At 36.6% G+C, this 14,560-nt stretch overlaps 1 protein-coding gene across 1 annotated transcript; it reads right to left on the reverse strand.

Annotated features, from left to right (window-relative positions):
• Nucleotides 1-5,894: 5,894 nt before the first annotated feature.
• On the reverse strand, nucleotides 5,895-6,623 carry LOC140920760 (uncharacterized mitochondrial protein AtMg00860-like). Its single transcript, XM_073369582.1, has one exon. It carries the CDS (start codon nucleotides 6,621-6,623, stop codon nucleotides 5,895-5,897), a length of 729 nt encoding a protein of 242 aa, XP_073225683.1.
• Between the last annotated feature and the right edge of the window lie 7,937 nt (nucleotides 6,624-14,560).

Consider the following 14,560-nt stretch of genomic DNA (forward strand, 5'->3'; position numbering starts at 1 on the left):
AGAATTATGAATATATGATACGATTAATTATGATATGTTGAATGTGAATTATGAAAACATAATAAATCATGTTTATATACATAAGTGAAGAGTATACGATGATTTATGTGTAAATATAAAGTATGAAGTGTTTATGTGTATAAACAAATATGTGAGTAATTGATGTTGGTTCATAAGGAACAAGGTGAAATATGTTACATAATGTGATTATCTTAATGATTAAGTGATAAAAAATAATTAAATGAATTAAATTTATGAATTTTTATATATATATATATATATATATATATATATATATATATGATGCATGTGTTAAAATGTGATTATGAAACAAATTATAACTAAATAATGATGTATTGATTAACTTTGACTAAATATGATGTTGAGATTACATGATCCATGCCCATTATAACCTCCAGAAGTAAGGAGTAACTAAGGACGATGAGCGGATAAAGGTATAAGTGAGGGTTAAGATTCCAAAGGTACAAGAAGTGATTACATCCAATTTTCGGAGTTACTGTGCAACTCATCAGTACCCCAACTAGATGCTAATAGTGACTTAGGGAGTTATGATGTTGAACAAGCATAAGAAGGACTTGAATACATAATGTCACATTTCTCCTACGAGTTTTAGAGTTACTTTGCTACCACATTTATAAGAAGTGATGCATTAATAGTTATTATGTGATTTCATTCGAAAACATAAACAACACATTCAAATAAGCATTGTATTTGCATTTGCATATCCTGATATTGATGTGGTGTGAGTATGTCAATTAGAGACTATATTTAGAAATTATATATTGACCTGAGAAAATGATATATATGTTAATACAGAGCTATTTAGTTTACTAATTCTAATGGTGGTATTCTATTATTTTATTTGATTACTTAATATTTTGATAGCCTCCTTCAAGATTAATGATGCTTAAGTGAACACTTATTACCGTGATTACCAAGTTTATTTAGATAAATGATATTTCTATTAAATGAGATAATGTATGATTAGTGTTATGTTGATTATATGTTATAAATATGAAATGTTAGGAGTAATATATTAATTGAATTAGATGATTAATACATGTTTCTTGAAAAAGTGAGGAATGACTACTTAAATTTTTTTTCATTATTAAATTTAGATTATAAATGTTGATACTTAGATTATTAAATTTATATTTTTTGTCATGATTAAATTTAATAAATATTTAAGAATGTGTCATGATGTTACTATTAGGTTACACAAATATTTGATGTTTGTGTTTGTTTGTACCTATGTGTATTGTACCATTCACACGAGTTCGATGACTTACTCCTTTATACTAATTTGAAGACCTTTATATAATTGTAAACTCTAAAATATAAATGAAAATGTATTTAAACATAATTGAAGTTTTATCAACAATAGTGGTTGTAAAGGTCCTATGTCAATATAAGATGTTGGAAGCACATAGATAGGTTGTTGTAAGAGGCTTGATCATTGAGTGAAATGTATCATCCTCTTCAAAATGGACATAACACATCAAAGAAAGGTAGGAGACGAAGCAATGAAAGTTCTTCTCATGAAGGCATCCAATGTAGATGAGACTAATGAAAAAGGAACGATGCAATAAAGGAAAAACAAAAAAAATAGAATCCTACATTTAGGTGCATAATAAAAGATGGAATAGTTTACACCATGATCAAATATAAATGGGATGTGTTGTGAAACTTATCAAATTATTCTTATAAAATATTATATCATTCATCCCATAATCAATTCATTTTACGCTTTGAAACATGATTTGGTAGACTAATTCATTCACATAACTGTTATGAAACTTGGATATCAAATATTCTCCATCCTTGAAAAAGTTAGACTTATCAAATCTGTCAAAACTGTGTCATTAACAATGTTCTTCGTTTGTGGTAGTCATTAACAAGACTATGTCTGAAAATGGAGAACGTTCACCGTTTGTGGTAGCCATCAATAAGACTGTATTTGAGTCAAAATCTTCTTGGGCAACGCATGCTTCATCTTCTTCTTTCTTTTTCTGTTTTCCTCCTTTGTTAGCCCTACATTCATTAGAAAAGTGTTCAAATTTCTCTAAATTGTAACATTGCACCTTCTTCATGTTAAAGTGATTTGATCTTTCTTCTGATTTACCACTTGCATTGCCCTCTTCTGATGAAGACTCAGACTTGTCATCAGGTTTTTTGAATTTATTCTTCTTCAATTTCTTTTTCTAGTCTTCTTGCTTGTTGGCATATGCTACCAATGCTTGTTTTCCAGAATTACTCCGACTCCTTTCATCCATTCTCAACTCTCTTGCTTCTAAAGTTCCCTACAACTCTTCAAGACTCAGTGTGGAAATGTCTTTAGATTCCTCAATTTCACACACAACATAATCGTTCCAGGGATGCAAAGATCTCAATATCTTTTCACATAGTTTATGTTCAGTAAGCTTCTCACCAAGCTAGCCATCTAATTTGTGACACTCTTCAATCTTGAAATCAGATCTGGCCCTTTCTCTTGCTCCTTCATCTGTAGCAGTTCGAACTGTTTCTGTAAGATCTGCAACTTCACTTTCTTGACCTTGGTTCCTCCAGAATAACACTTCTCCAAAATGTTAAGATTCTTTTGCATTTCTTGCATCAGAAATTTTGTCAAAGTTGGTTGTGTCAAGACATTGGTGAAGGATGAAGGTGGCCTTGCAATCTTTCTTCTTGTTTTCTTTAAAGTTCGACCTCTGCTCCTCTATTAGATTGACTCCCAGATCTTGAAAACATTTTTCTATGATTTCTAATACTTCTTGAAATCCTAACAATTTTCAAATCTACACTCTCCATCTATCTCAATCCTTTCATAAAAATATGGCATGTGGGCTGGAAAATTTATATTGTTTGCACTTGAACCAATTCTTACTTCACTCGTGTTTGATTCTCACACTTTACTTGTGTCTATAACTCTGGGATCGAAAACCTCACTATGGATATCAATTGTTAGCGTTCAAGCTATAATTTCAAGTGTAAGTATGATGAAAAATTAGAAGAGATATATGTTATAGGACTTGTTTGTTAAATGAATGAATTGTGGTATTTATACATGGTTTATTTTAATTGTCCTCTAACTAACTAATTGAGTAATTAGTTAGTTATTTATTACATACAACTAACACTAAACTTGAATTACAACATTGAATATGGAGAACGTTCTCCGTTTTATAACACTTAAACCAAGAACATTTTTGGTTTCCAACACTTATACATGTTGGGTGACAACTGAATAAAAAAGGAAAGGTGCAGTGAAGTCAAGGAAAAATAAAAAATCATAATCCTAAATTTAGGTGAATAATAAAAAATAGAATATCTTACACCATGATCAAATACAAAAAGGATGTGTTGTGAAACTTGAATATCAAATTATTCTTGTAAAATATTATATCATCTATCCCATAATCAATTCATTTTACGCTTTGAAACTTAATTTGGTATACTAATTCATTCACATAAGTTTTATGAAACTTGAATATCAAATCTGTCAAGAACCCATGTGATAAATATTTATTTATTTATGTTCTAATAGACTCCTATCAAACTTAAACTCAATTTTAACAAATTGCAACACATGATGAGATTTTTTTGAATTGATAATATTTTATTGGTATATATTTCAAGGATACAAATTTTATGTATTTGAGAAACGGGGAAAGTTGAAAACTCAGAATACACACTCAATAAACGTAGAATAACATGTGCCAAAAATATGACTACATTTTTCTGCACTAGTTCTAATGTTGCAAATAACGTAAGTTCTTTTATGTCGACCCTTATAGGTTCTAGATCAAGTTTTATGTAACGGTTGATCTAAATTTTCATGGCTCTGTGTGTTTAAGCATAATTCTGCTTGAAGTTGCAAAAGGAATTTGAAAGTTACCTTCATTGATTTGTTCATGACAAACAAAAATACAATGAATTTGTTGATGATTATTTGACTAGATATAGACAAATGAAAGTTAGATGTTTCAGCTCCAATCTCAGAAGTGGAAGTAGTCAAAATGGCTACAAGTGTGCTACATTTCTATGGTAGAAAGAAATTAGCGAATCCAACACTTAATAGATGTAATGTGCTAAATTTTGAAGGAAAAGTATTGGAATTGAGTTTATTAAATCACTTCTAAATATTATTCTAGAAGGAAGATAAACATACAATAATGCACTATTAGAAAATATAGTAAGAGTAAGAAGAAGGAAATATAGTAAGAGGAAGAAGAAGGATTGATAGTCCTAACCAAAATCTCCCCTATAGTTATTGTCATCATTCCTTAAATACTAGATCATGGGTGTACGTAGTCCTGTAGCCTTGAGCTAGTCATGTGATTTCTCATTCCCCTCCTTGGCACTGAAATTCCCAGATCTATGCTAACAGAATTATTCTCTTGTGGGTCCCCTTCATTTGGCTTGAAATGGAACGTGCCTTCTTTCATTGCAATACCATCCCCATATATGACAACCTTGTCCTCAAGGTTGAGGTTAGGGAAGTTGTCTAACATTTCCTGGAAATTCTCCCATGTAGCTTCGACTGGTGTGGTGTTTTCCCACTGTACGAGTAGGTGTGGTACAATTTGTGACCCATGTCTGATAGATCTAGTTTGCAGAATGGTCTTTGGGGCAATAATTGGACCTGTATCAGTTGTTGTAAGGGGTAAAGGCACGTATTGATCCTGAGGAACACCTTTAAATGGCTTCAGTTGAGAAATGTGAAAAAATGGGTGGATTCGTGCTTCATTTGGCAGCTGCAACTTGTAAGCCATGTTGCCTATTTTAGCTATAATTGGAAATGGTCCAAAATATCGCATTCCCAGCTTCTGATTTCTTCTTAAAGTGACAGAGTGTTGCCTATAAGGTTGAAGCTTGACTAGGACTAAATCTCCTACTACAAAGGAAAGATCAATCCCTGTTAACTTGGTTCTTCATGTAGATTTGAGCTCTTTCCAAGTGTTGTTTCAACTGCTGTAAGATGTTATCTCTATTGAGCAATTGTTCTTGCAGGGTAACAGGATCCGACGCTTGCGGATTATATCGAACCAATGCAGATGGATCTCTCCCATATAATGCTTTAAATGGAGACATGCCAAGACTAGTATGAAAAGATGTGTTGTACCACAATTCCGCCCACCTCAAAGCCTTGAACCAATTTTTTGGATTGTTAATAGTGAAGCATCGAAGGAACATTTCCAAACACTTGTTTACTACTTCGGATTGACCATCCGATTGGGGGTGATAGGCGGAGCTCATGGCCAACGTGGTACCCTGCAGTTGAAACAAATTCTTCCAGAAATTACTAGTAAAAACTTTGTCCCTGTCAGACACGATGGACTTGGGCATGCCATGCAACTTAACAATATGTATCATAAAGAGCTCGACTACAGACTTGCTAGTGTAGTCACCCTTGAGTGCTATGAAATGGCCGTATTTTGTCAAACAGTCGACAACTACCATGATGGTGTTGAAACCATAAGAATTGGGTAGCCCTGTTATAAAGTCCATTGTTATGTCTTCCCATACCTGAGAAGATATACTTTATCCTGTTGACAAATAGCACACGATTGGATGAATTTGTGCACCTCTTGTTTCATATCTGGCCAATAAAATTGTTGTGCCACTCTTGCCAATGTTCTTGTAACCCCCGAATGTCCTCCAATTGGTGAGCTATGAAATTCCTGCAGAAGTTGTTGGATAATATCCACCTCTCGAGGGGCCACAGTTCTATCTTTCCAGTATAATAAGTCACCCTTCACTGAGTAGTTTGGGTGTAATAGAGGTTGTTTCAGACATTGTCGCATGACTACTTGCAACTTGGGGTCTCTTTGTAATGCTTCCTTAAATGTTGCCACAATTGAATTTCTCGGTTCTAACTATGAAAGGTACATTACTCTAGAGAGTGCATCAGCAGCCAAGTTGTCCATTCTTGGTTTATACTCGATTGTGAAGTCATATCCCAAGAAACGATGGAGCCATTGTTGTTGCTCTGGGGTCTGCAATTTTTTATCCATCAGACTTCTCAAACTCTTCTGATCAGTTCTGATAATAAACCGATGGCCCAGTAGGTAGTGTCTGAACTTGGAAATTGCTTCAGCTATGGCCAACATTTCTCGAAAATAAGCTGACTGCTTTTGTGTTCGTGGTGCAAGTTTCTTAGAGAAATAAGCAATTGGGTGGCCATTTTGATGCAACAAAGCACCTATCCCTACTCCTGAGGCATCTGTTTCTAAGATAAAAGGTTGATGGAAATTGGGCGTTCCAAGAATAGGTGCTGATATCATAACCTCTTTTAGCTGCAAGAATGTTGTTTCAGTGGCATCAGTCCATAAGTATACATCTTTTTTTAGTAATTCAGTTAAAGGAGCAGCTATTCTAGCATATGCTTGAATAAAGCGTCTATAGTAGCATGTGAGACCCAAAAATCCTCTCAATTGTTTCACATTTGTTGGGGTTGGCCATTGAAGAATGGCTTGAACCTTACTACTCTCCATAGCTACTCCTTGCCCAAAAACTATATGACCCAAGTATTCATTTTCTAAAACTCCAAATGAACACTTGGATAACTTCACAAACATGACATGTTGTTGAATAACTCTTAACATGTTTTCTAGGTGTGTCAAGTGGTCCTTCCATGTCGGGCTATAGATGAGTATGTCATCAAAGGAGACTAACACATATTTTCCGCAGAGCCTCCTGAAAAATTTGATTCATCAATGTCTGGGATAGGAAAACTATCCTTTATGGTCACAACATTTAAGGCCCTATAGGCAATGCAAAAACGCCAGCTACCATCTTTCTTTTTCACGAGAATGATTGGTGAAGAAAAAGGGCTAGTACTAGGTTGTATAATACCTTGGTCTAGCATGTCATGCACCATCTTCTCAATTTGCTCCTTTTGGCTATATGGATATCTGTAAGGGTTGGTTTTGACTGGTTTAGTATTCTCCAGCAAGGGAATAGCATGATTCTAGCTTCGAATGGGTGGTAGTGAAGTTGGGACTTGGAATACTGAATTGTATGCGTGTAGTAATTTGACAATTTTAGGAGCTAGTTCTTGTGGCAGGTCTGTTAGAATATTCGCCTTTGTAGATGATTGAAGTAGTTGGACTGTGAAGGATTCAGCTATGGCGTCAGTATTCAGCATTTGTTTAATATGATGGAACTGAGACAGTTTGGGTGATGCCTCTTTCTCCCCTTACAGTGTTATAAATTTTCCTTGGCAAAATAAATTCAATGTTAAGGCTACATAGTCTGCTGTGTGAGGACCTAGTGTAGCCAGCCAAGATGCACCCAGAATAATATATGCGTCTGCCACTAGTAATAATAATACAGGTACGCGTAAGTTATGGCCTTGTACGGTGATTGTCAAATTGGGAACTATTCCCTCAGCAGTCATAGTTTGGCCATTTCCCACCAGAACATTGACACATGGTCCTGGTTCAATTGGCAGTTTCAGGAATTCAACAATGCGGGGTTGCAAAAAATTGTCGGAACTTCCTCCATCTACTAAGACTTGTGCACTGATATGGCCAATATGGCCTGTGAATCACAAGATACCCATGCTACTGGTCCCTTTCATTGCATTCAGGGAAAGATGGTGGTCATTTGTGGGAAGTTCGGTTTCATGGGGGTCCATATGTGGTTGGTTGTTATCTGGTTCCTCGACAATCTCATCTTCACCGTCATCAATTTGCAACATCATGACTTGACGGTTTGGGCATTTATGAGCTAGAGAAAATTTCTCATCGCACCAATAACATAGACTTTTTTCTCTTCTTAATTGCATTTCAGCTGGGGAAATGCGTTTGCTATTAGGGTTTTTTTGGTTTGGGTTCATGGGTCGTGTTGGTGGGGTGGGAAGGGGAGGGGTGTGTGGTGGTTTTTGATATTGGTCTGGTTTATTTGAATTGAAGGTTGCTATGTGGATGTAGGAGGTTGGAGGTGTGGTTTTTGTGGCTTGTGGGAGGATGAATACTTATCTTCATAGACCTTAGCAAGGGACACAACTTTCACGATCGAGATACGTGTGTGGATCATCTCATCTCTTTTGATTTCGGCATTTAAACCACTGATGAAACGATCCACCAAAGCATCATTACTCAAGCCATAAACCCGATTAGCCAATGAAGTAAAATGTAGATAATAATCAGCGACAATACCAGTCTGTTGCAACTTGAATAACGTTGCTCTTGAACACTCATATATTGATGGTCCAAAATCCAGTTCTAGGGCACGGGTGAACTCAACCTAATAAAGAAAATGGTGAGAACGTTGCATCATCTGGAACCAAGGGACTACGTCCTTGTCCAAGTGCACGGAAGCAATAGTTAACCGGTCTGGATCCGGTGTATCGTAATAATAAAAAAACTGCTATGCACGAAATATCAATTCTAGCACATTGTTGTTATCAAAACGCAGAAATCCGAGTTTAATGTTTCTCACCTGAAATGATTGTTTGTTTGAGTTACCAGCACCCTGGGGTTTTCATTGTGGGCTCTGGTTTAGTAACATATCAACCGCGGATGTGATCTGCGAAAACTTGCTTTTTGTGTTCATTTGCATCGCCTCCAGTTGTTCAAAGCGAAAGGAGTTTGCGATTCCCAATCGGGCCATCTGCTTGTGGATATCGTTGGATAGTTTTTCGATCGCTTCAGCGTTGCGCTTGACGTCGGAACTGAGCTCTTTCAACCTTGTGTCTTCTGCCATGGTGAAATGAAAGCACCAAATGTAATGTGCTAAATTTTGAAGGAATAGTACTGGGATTGAGTTCATTAAATCACTTCTAAATATGATTCTAGAAGGAAGATAAACGTATAATAATGAACTATTAGAAAATATAGTAAGAGGAAGAAGAATGATTGATAGTCCTAACCAAAATCTCCCCTATAGTTATTATTGTCATTATTCCTTAAATACTAGATCACGGGTGTACGTAGTCATGTAGCCTTGAGCTAGTCATGTGATTTCTCATTCCCCTCCTTGGCGCCGAAATTCCTAGATCTATGCTAACAGGATTATTCTCTTGTGGGGTCCCTTCATTTGGCTTGGAATGGAACGTGCCTTCTTTCATTGCAATAGATTTGACTAAATTGCGGGAAAAGGTTATAAAGATATAACAAATTAGAGAAGAGAAGAATTAGAAAAGAAATAAATTTCAGAAGCGAGAAAAAGATAATTATATCTTGCATAATATTTCTGATGATTTCTGATTATGATTTGAGTTCTAATGAATGTGAAGAAAATATGGTAGACTTAAAAGTAGGACCTCCTTACACTTCCAAAGAAAAAATTCTTGTTAAAGGAAAATTAAGTCTTGTGAATACTAAAAAGTATAGATATGATACAACCAAAGCATACAAGACCTTTGACATTTTGTTGAAAGATAAACAATCAATATCATCATAACTTAAAAAATTAGTAAAGCTAGAAGATAGGAAAGGTTGTAAATATTATAAATTTCACAATAAGTTTAGCCATGTATGTAATTAATGATTTTGATTCGTTTCAAGGACTTAATACAACACTCTCATGGAAGGTGAGAAAATCTTCCTCTCTTTTTCCGCTTGTCTTGGCCGATTTAGCCTTTAATGGTTGGGGTAGAATTTTAAGTTTTTCCTTCTCAAAATCTTGCAATCTAGTGTTGATGAGAATAAATTTTGAAAGATCAAAAGTGTTCTTTCTCCTTTTGAATTGTATTTCCGAGTTGTTTTTGTTGGGGTTGAGGTTTGAAACTTTTACTTCCCAAAGATCGTAAATTCATTTGTTGTTGATAGTGTATTTGAAATTATTTGAGATTTTACTTCTCGATTGTATTCATTCTAGCCAAAAATCTATGTTGGGTTTTGGTTGAGTTTTGTTGAAAATTTCTTTTATAAGAGGATAGATCTATGAGTTTTGTTGCCAAGGTTGTTGAGACAAAAAATTTAATTTTTTATCTTGAAAGTGCATAGATATTTTTCCGTCATTCATGCTTATAAAAAATGGGTATTACTCGATTTAAAAGGTAAAAGGTGGGAGTTTTAGAAGTTTGAAAAGATGAAAACTTTGTTGTTGTTAGTTCATGAAAATGATTATTATGTTAGTTGTTGTAGTTAATGAAATATTTTGATGAAAATAATTGTTATTATCAAATGTTGCCAGAGACCATAAATGTTGTAGTGATCAGTTGTTGTAAGGGGTAAAGGCACGTATTGATCCTGAGGAATACCTTTAAATGGCTTCAGTTGAGAAATGTGAAAAAATGGGTGGATTCGTGCTTCATTTGGCAGCTGCAACTTGTAAGCCATGTTGCCTATTTTAGCTGTAATTGGAAATGGTCCAAAATATCGCATTCCCAGCTTCTGATTTCTTCTTAAAGTGACAGAGTGTTGCCTATAAGGTTGAAGCTTGACTAGGACTAAATCTCCTACTACAAAGGAAAGATCAATCCCTGTTAACTTGGTTCTTCATGTAGATTTGAGCTCTTTCCAAGTGTTGTTTCAACTGCTGTAAGATGTTATCTCTATTGAGCAATTGTTCTTGCAGGGTAACAGGATCCGACGCTTGCGGATTATATCGAACCAATGCAGATGGATCTCTCCCATATAATGCTTTAAATGGAGACATGCCAAGACTAGTATGAAAAGATGTGTTGTACCACAATTCCGCCCAACTCAAAGCCTTGAACCAATTTTTTGGATTGTTAAAAGTGAAGCATCGAAGGAACATTTCCAAACACTTGTTTACTACTTCGGATTGACCATCCGATTGGGGGTGATAGGCGGAGCTCATGGCCAACGTGGTACCCTGCAGTTGAAACAAATTCTTCCAGAAATTACTAGTAAAAACTTTGTCCCTGTCAGACACGATGGACTTGGGCATGCCATGCAACTTAACAATATGTATCATAAAGAGCTCGACTACAGACTTGCTAGTGTAGTCACCCTTGAGTGCTATGAAATGGCCGTATTTTGTCAAACAGTCGACAACTACCATGATGGTGTTGAAACCATAAGAATTGGGTAGCCCTGTTATAAAGTCCATTGTTATGTCTTCCCATACCTGAGAAGATATAGGTAGTGGCTGCAGTAACCCCGCCGATTTGGTGTGTAGTACTTTAGTCTGTTGACAAATAGCACACGATTGGATGAATTTGTGCACCTCTTGTTTTATATCTGGCCAATAAAATTGTTGTGCCACTCTTGCCAATGTTCTTGTAACCCCCGAATGTCCTCCAATTGGTGAGCTATGAAATTCCTGCAAAAGTTGTTGGATAATATCCACCTCTCGAGGGGCCACAGTTCTATCTTTCCAGTATAATAAGTCACCCTTCACTGAGTAGTTTGGGTGTAATAGAGGTTGTTTCAGACATTGTCGCATGACTACTTGCAACTTGGGGTCTCTCTGTAATGCTTCCTTAAATGTTGCCACAATTGAATTTCTCGGTTCTAACCATGAAAGGTACATTACTCTAGAGAGTGCATCAGCAGCCAAGTTGTCCATTCTTGGTTTATACTCGATTGTGAAGTCATATCCCAAGAAACGATGGAGCCATTGTTGTTGCTCTGGGGTCTGCAATTTTTTATCCATCAGACTTCTCAAACTCTTCTGATCAGTTCTGATAATAAACCAATGGCCCAGTAGGTGGTGTCTGAACTTGGAAATTGCTTCAGCTATGGCCAACATTTCTCGAAAATAAGCTGACTGCTTTTGTGTTCGTGGTGCAAGTTTCTTAGAGAAATAAGCAATTGGGTGGCCATTTTGATGCAACAAAGCACCTATCCCTACTCCTGAGGCATCTGTTTCTAAGATAAAAGGTTGATGGAAATTGGGCGTTCCAAGAATAGGTGCTGATATCATAACCTCTTTTAGCTGCAAGAATGTTGTTTCAGTGGCATCAGTCCATAAGTATACATCTTTTTTTAGTAATTCAGTTAAAGGAGCAGCTATTCTAGCATATGCTTGAATAAAGCGTCTATAGTAGCATGTGAGACCCAAAAATCCTCTCAATTGTTTCACATTTGTTGGGGTTGGCCATTGAAGAATGGCTTGAACCTTACTACTCTCCATAGCTACTCCTTGCCCAAAAACTATATGACCCAAGTATTCATTTTCTAAAACTCCAAATGAACACTTGGATAACTTCACAAACATGACATGTTGTTGAATAACTCTTAACATGTTTTCTAGGTGTGTCAAGTGGTCCTTCCATGTCGGGCTATAGATGAGTATGTCATCAAAGGAGACTAACACATATTTTCCGCAGAGCCTCCTGAAAAATTTGATTCATCAATGTCTGGAAGGTTGCAGGAGCATTGGTTAAGCCGAAAGGCATGACTAGCCATTCATAGTGGCCATGTGTGTTCTAAAAGTTGTTTTATGCCTATCTTCTGGTTGTACCAAAATTTGATGAAAGCCTGATCTTATGTCTAGTTTAGAAAAGAACTTTGCACCAAATAACTCATCTAACAATTCATCAACAGTTGGGATAGGAAAACTATCCTTTATGGTCACAACATTTAAGGCCCTATAGGCAATGCAAAAACGCCAGCTACCATCATTCTTTTTCACGAGAATGATTGGTGAAGAAAAAGGGCTAGTACTAGGTTGTATAATACCTTGGTCTAGCATGTCATGCACCATCTTCTCAATTTGCTCCTTTTGGCTATATGGATATCTGTAAGGGTTGGTTTTGACTAGTTTAGTATTCTCCAGCAAGGGAATAGCATGATTCTAGCTTCGAATGGGTGGTAGTGAAGTTGGGACTTGGAATACTGAATTGTATGCGTGTAGTAATTTGACAATTTTAGGAGCTAGTTCTTGTGGCAGGTCTGTTAGAATATTCGCCTCTGTAGATGATTGAAGTAGTTGGACTGTGAAGGATTCAGCTATGGCGTCAGTATTCAGCATTCGTTTAATATGATGGAACTGAGACAGTTTGGGTGATGCCTCTTTCTCCCCTTACAGTGTTATAAATTTTCCTTGGCAAAATAAATTCAATGTTAAGGCTACATAGTCTGCTGTGTGAGGACCTAGTGTAGCCAGCCAAGATGCACCCAGAATAATGTATGCGTCTGCCACTGGTAATAATAATACAGGTACGCGTAAGTTATGGCCTTGTACGGTGATTGTCAAATTGGGAACTATTCCCTCAACAGTCATAGTTTGGCCATTTCCCACCAGAACATTGACACATGGTCCTGGTTCAATTGGCAGTTTCATGAATTCAACAATGCGGGGTTGCAAAAAATTGTCGGAACTTCCTCCATCTACTAAGACTTGTGCACTAATATGGCCAATATGGCATGTGAATCGAAAGATACCCATGCTACTGGTCCCTTTCATTGCATTCTGGGAAAGATGGTGGTCATTTGTGGGAAGTTTGGTTTCATGGGGGTTCATATGTGGTTGGTTGTTATCTGGTTCCTCGACAATCTCATCTTCACCGTCATCAATTTGCAGCATCATGACTTGACGGTTTGGGCATTTATGAGCTAGACAAAATTTCTCATTGCACCAATAACATAGACTTTTTTCTCTTCTTAATTGCATTTCAGCTGGGGAAATGCGTTTGATATTAGGGTTTTTTTGGTTTGGGTTCATGGGTCGTGTTGGTGGGGTGGGAAGGGGAGGGGTGTGTGGTGGTTTTTGATATTGGTCTAGTTTATTTGAATTGAAGGTTGCTATGTGGATGTAGGAGGTTAGAGGTGTGGTTTTTGTGGCTTGTGGGAGGATGAATACTTATCTTCATAGACCTTAGCAAGGGACACAACTTTCACGATCGAGATACGTGTGTGGATCATCACATCTCTTTTGATTTCAGCATTTAAACCACTGATGAAACGATCCACCAAAGCATCATTACTCAAGCCATAAACCCGATTAGCCAATGAAGTAAAATGTAGATAATAATCAGCGACAATACCAGTTTGTTGCAACTTGAATAACGTTGCTCTTGAACACTCATATATTGATGGTCCAAAATCTAGTTCTAGGGCACGGGTGAACTCAACCTAATAAAGAAAATGGTGAGAACGTTGCATCATCTGGAACCAAGGGAATACGTCCTTGTCCAAGTGCACGGAAGCAATAGTTAACCGGTCTGGATCCGGTGTATCGTAATAATAAAAAAACTGCTATGCACGAAATATCAATTCTAGCACATTGTTGCCATCAAAACGCAGAAATCCGAGTTTAATGTTTCTCACCTGAAATGATTGTTTGTTTGAGTTACCAGCACCCTAGGGTTTTCATTGTGGGCTCTGGTTTAGTAACATATCAACCGCGGATGTGATCTGCGAAAACTTGCTTTTTGTGTTCATTTGCATCGCCTCCAGTTGTTCAAAGCGAAAGGAGTTTGCGATTCCCAATCGGGCCATCTGCTCGTGGATATCGTTGGATAGTTTTTCGATCGCTTCAGCGTTGCGCTTGACGTCGGAACTGAGCTCTTTCAACCTTGTGTCTTCTGCCATGGTGAAATGAAAGCACTAAATGTAATGTGCTAAATTTTGAAGGAAGAGTACTGGGATTGAGTTCATTAAATCACTTCTAAATATGATTC

This window comes from Cicer arietinum, chromosome 6, assembly GCF_000331145.2.
Source record: "Cicer arietinum cultivar CDC Frontier isolate Library 1 chromosome 6, Cicar.CDCFrontier_v2.0, whole genome shotgun sequence".
Lineage (NCBI taxonomy): Eukaryota > Viridiplantae > Streptophyta > Magnoliopsida > Fabales > Fabaceae > Cicer > Cicer arietinum.

Excerpts from the sequence above, each read along its gene's own strand:
- LOC140920760 (XM_073369582.1), bottom strand. The coding sequence starts at position 6,623 with ATGTTAAGAGTTATTCAACAACATGTCATGTTTGTGAAGTTATCCAAG.